General features: G+C 72.3%; 1 protein-coding gene across 1 annotated transcript in view; it reads right to left on the bottom strand.

Moving 5' to 3' along the window:
* The window catches only part of SEMA4B (semaphorin 4B), an 8407-nt gene extending 6061 nt beyond the window's left edge, over positions 1–2346 (bottom strand). The window contains exons 1-2 of the mRNA XM_085301588.1: positions 2319–2346; positions 22–230 (exon numbers count right to left, since the gene is read on the bottom strand). Coding sequence (XP_085157714.1) covers positions 22–230; positions 2319–2346 — 237 coding nt within the window. The remainder of the gene's footprint in view (positions 1–21; positions 231–2318) is intronic.
* Between the last annotated feature and the right edge of the window lie 1589 nt (positions 2347–3935).

The raw sequence follows: 3935 nt of genomic DNA, 5'->3' as shown, positions 1-3935 counted from the left end.
GCCGCGGCCGCCCGCGCTCACCCTGCGGGCCGCCTGGAAGCGGCTGGTGTTGACGGCCAGGAGCTCCTCGCGCGCCCCCAGGTAGAGCATGCTGCCGTCCGGGCTCAGCAGCAGGGCCGTGTAGTTGGACACGCCGGGCACCTCCAGCCGCTGCACCGCTCGCTCGGCGGAGTCTGTGGGGGAAAGCGGCAGCGTCGGCTGCGGGGCAGCATCCCGCGGCACGCACGGCGCTGCAGCCGCACCAGCCCCCCGGGCGGGTGGCAAGACCAGAGCGCGGCGCCGACCCCGCTGCCCGAGAGCAGGCTGAGCAGAGCTGCCCCACGGCGGMAGAGCAGCCCCGGGGCCGGGAGAGCTGCTGCAGCACCGCACGGCCCCGGAGCGCTGCGGCTCGCACGGAGCAGGAGAGGGAGGCACGTGGAGAGCGGCACGCTCGCTGCCCCGCCGCGCGGGCCGGGAGCCGCGCCGCCCCGCGGGCCGGCTTCGGTGGTGCTCCCGGCACGGAGGCATGCTCGCGCTTCCCGTGCAGCAACCGCACGTGGCTGAGGCACCCTGGGCCCCAGCTGAGCTCCTGCTGCTCACGACCTCGAGGCTCTGCCCGTGGCCAGGCCCCAGGGCAGCTCCGCACGCCACTGCAGGCAGGTGCCAGATGCGGCTGGGGGCATTTGCCCTGGCAGGGCACAAAGCACAGCACCCGCATCCCCACCAGCCTGTGCAAAGGGCCAGCACGGGAGCCCGGCGGTGCGGGAAGCGCAGCGCAGACAGCCCAGGACGGCGCGGCCCGCGCAGCCTCCCTGATGCCTTTCTGCATGATGCAGGCCCATGGATGTAGAGACCTGCCAACGCCAGAGCTCTCAGAAACACCCCGGCATCAGGCTCAGCCTGCCTGTGCCCAGGCACCCGCCTCCACTGCCCCTTTGCAGCCATGCTGCAAACCCATGGCTCCCTGCAGCACGTGAGCCCCACTGCTGTGCCCCGCAGTGCCCGCTGCCCCAGGCGCTGGCGCACCCCGGCACCCCGGCTCAGCCCGTGCAGCAGCTTGTGGCTGCCAGGCGACACACTGCAGAGCTCCGCGGAGCCCTCCACTCGGTGGACTTTGTGCCAGCCCTACACCACGCCACTGGTGCAGAGACAGACCCAACCCACGGGACCACGCATGTGGAAGGGGGCTGTGACCACCCAACCAGCCTCTCCCCCTGCACCACCCAAAACTCCTGCTCCAGCTGCAACACGGGGAATAAAGTGCATTTTGGAGAGGGGCCGGGCTGTCCGCACACCTCGCTGAGCGGAGTAGGGCCGGGCTGCCAGAGCCAGGCTGCGGGCTGGCACATGCCAGGGTCAGCACGCACGACTCCAGGCCCCCGCGAGCAGCGCACTGCCAAGGCCCCATCACCGCCTGCAGCGGCATCAGTGCTGCTGCCTGCAAGCCCTGGCCCTGGGCATTGCTCCGGGAAGCACTCAGGGCACGCTGTGGCAGTCCACCYCGGCACCAGGCAGTGACGCCCAGGGCTGCCCGTCCCGCGGGGAGAAACCCGGCTGCACCACCTCTGTGGTGAGTGCTCGTGCAGCTGCCCTTGCTGCCGGCACGGCGCTGCTCAGCCGGCTGGTGCCGGGCAGGAGGCCGGCGGGTGACTCAGGGCGAGCGCCGGGGCTCACCTGCGCCGGCGCGTGGGCGGCCGGGCCCCGGAAGCCCTTCCTCTCCTGCCAGCAGCCACTGAATCAGCCGGGCCAGCCGTGTCAGCGGGACGCGCCGGGCTGACTCACGCTGCCGCCTCCCTCACCCTGGCCACAGCTGCCCGGCAAGGGCCGGGCTCCCCCGGAGCACGGCTGCTCTGCCAGCACAGCCCRGGGCTCCCGCGCGGCATGGACGGGCCATCCCCGCCGGGGGCTTGGGCCACTCCTGCACGGGTGGTGCCCTGCAGCAGGCGGCTGGCAGGTGCCCTCGTGCCCCAGCGTTGGGGCGATGCCGCCTGCAGCGGGCACAGTGGAGCTAACAGAGGGGCAGCAGCCACCCCGGCAGCCTCACACCTCATGTTTAGCCCTTGCGCCCCACTGCAGCATCTTAGCCTATGCACAGCCCTCACGCTCTGTGCACAACCCTCACACCCCGTTGCAGAGCCCTCATGCCCCATGCAGCATCCTGCCCCATGCACAGCACTTGCACCCCATGAGGAGCCCTCATGCCCCATTGCAGAGCCCTTGTACCCCATTACAGCATCCAGCCTCGTGCACAGCCTTCACGTCCTATTTCAGAGCCTTTGCACTCCACTGCAGAGCCCTTACGTCCCGTTTTAGCATCCTGCCTCATGCACAGCCCTCACATCCCGTTGCAGAGCCCATGTGCGGCATCCTGCCCCATGCACAGCCCTCATACCCCACTGCAGAGACCTTCCAGCCCCAGCAGCCTTCTACCCCATGCATGACCCTCCAGCTCCATGCACAGCCCTCCCAGCCCAGGGAGCAGCTCCTGGAGCCCATGCCCGCTGCCAGAGGGACCTGTCAGGACAGGACCTGCTTCTTCCAGACAAACCTGCTGGAGGCAAATCCAGCTGCTTCCAGGAGAGCAGCTTGCCCAGCTCCTCCCTCCCAGCCAACCGCAGGCCCCACGCGGCCGTGCTGCCCGGCTCCGCGCTGGACGCAGGCTGTTCCGGCAGAGGGGCCCTTGCCCAGCTCCCCACGGGAGCATGTGGGCAGCCGGCAGGGCCACGTCCCCACCGAGGAGCCGCAGCTCGCCACATCACAGAGCGCTCCCAGCGCCTACGCAGCCCTGCCAGGACAGCGCTGGCCCGAACCCATCGCAGGCGCCCCAGCAAGCCGGCAGCCTAGCCGGCAGTTAGCCAGGGACAGGGACTGCTCCCCGGCACCAGCTGCATTTAGCCACCTCCCTTTGGGAGCGCAGCGAGCCCGATAGCTGGGGGAAGGCCACGCCATGCCCGCAGCCACAGCGCCCACAGCCAGACCCGGCCCAAGATCCCGCAGCCACTGGGTGCTCCGGCCCCAGCTGCCCCCGGAGCGCGCCTTGCTGCCGGCCCAGCACCCCACAGCCAGCAGGAGGGGAGAGGCCCACAGACCCCTCTGCCTGCTGCAACCACGATCCACTAGCCAAGAGCAGAGCAGTCTGTGCCTGGCTGTGAAGCCTCAGCGCAGCACAGGCTGCGGGGCAGCTCAGAGCCCCTTGCAGGGCCCCGGGGCTCTGCAGCAGGGCCGGGGATGGTGCACAGCACGGGAAGGGCCCTACAGCACGCCAGGCCGCACAGTCGAGATGGAGAAGCCGGCAGCCCCTGAGCGCAGGGTGCCCGGTGCCACTGCCGGGGAGAAGCTGGCAGCGGCAGGGCCYGCAGAGCCCCCGCAGCCGGCCCAGCCCCGTCCCACGCTCCTGCAAGACGCAACCGCGGCCGCCTCGCGTGGCGCTGGGACACGAGCACCCACTGCCCGGGGAGCCACCCCGGCCCGGGAGCGCCCGGCTGCCCGCCGGCCCCACGCAGCCCAGGAGGCGAGCCCGGCCCCCACGGCGGCGGGACGGCGAGCCCCGGCTTGCCGGGCTGGCGGGGCCGGGGCGTTCTGCAGGCTCAGCACCTCGCAGGGCGGCACGAGGCGTTTCCACGCGGAGCTGCAGAGCCGCGTCCGCCCCAGCGCCGGGGCCGTGGCGGAGCGGGCACAGCGCCTGGGGCCGGGGTCCTGCCCTGCCAGCGCGGGCGGCCGCGAGCGCTGCTTTCCGGCTCGCCACCGGCCAGAGAGCCCGGCACCCCRACGGCGCGGCTCCCGCCGGACGCATCCCGGGAGCTGCGGACGGGCCACCCGCCCAGCGAAGCCCCCCAGTCCCCGGGCAGCCCCCCGCGCCCCGRCCACACTCGTGGGCTGCCGGTTCCCGGTGTGGCGGAGCCACGCGGCCCGCGCACCCCGAAGCCCAGCGCAGCCCGCGCCGGTGCCGGTGCCGG

Source organism: Rhea americana, unplaced genomic scaffold, assembly GCF_003343005.1.
Source record: "Rhea americana isolate MKP2758 unplaced genomic scaffold, rheAme1 scaffold_178, whole genome shotgun sequence".
In the NCBI taxonomy this organism is placed as follows: Eukaryota; Metazoa; Chordata; class Aves; order Rheiformes; family Rheidae; genus Rhea; species Rhea americana.
Note: the sequence above shows the minus strand (reverse complement) of the source record. Positions and strands in the feature narration are given on the sequence as shown.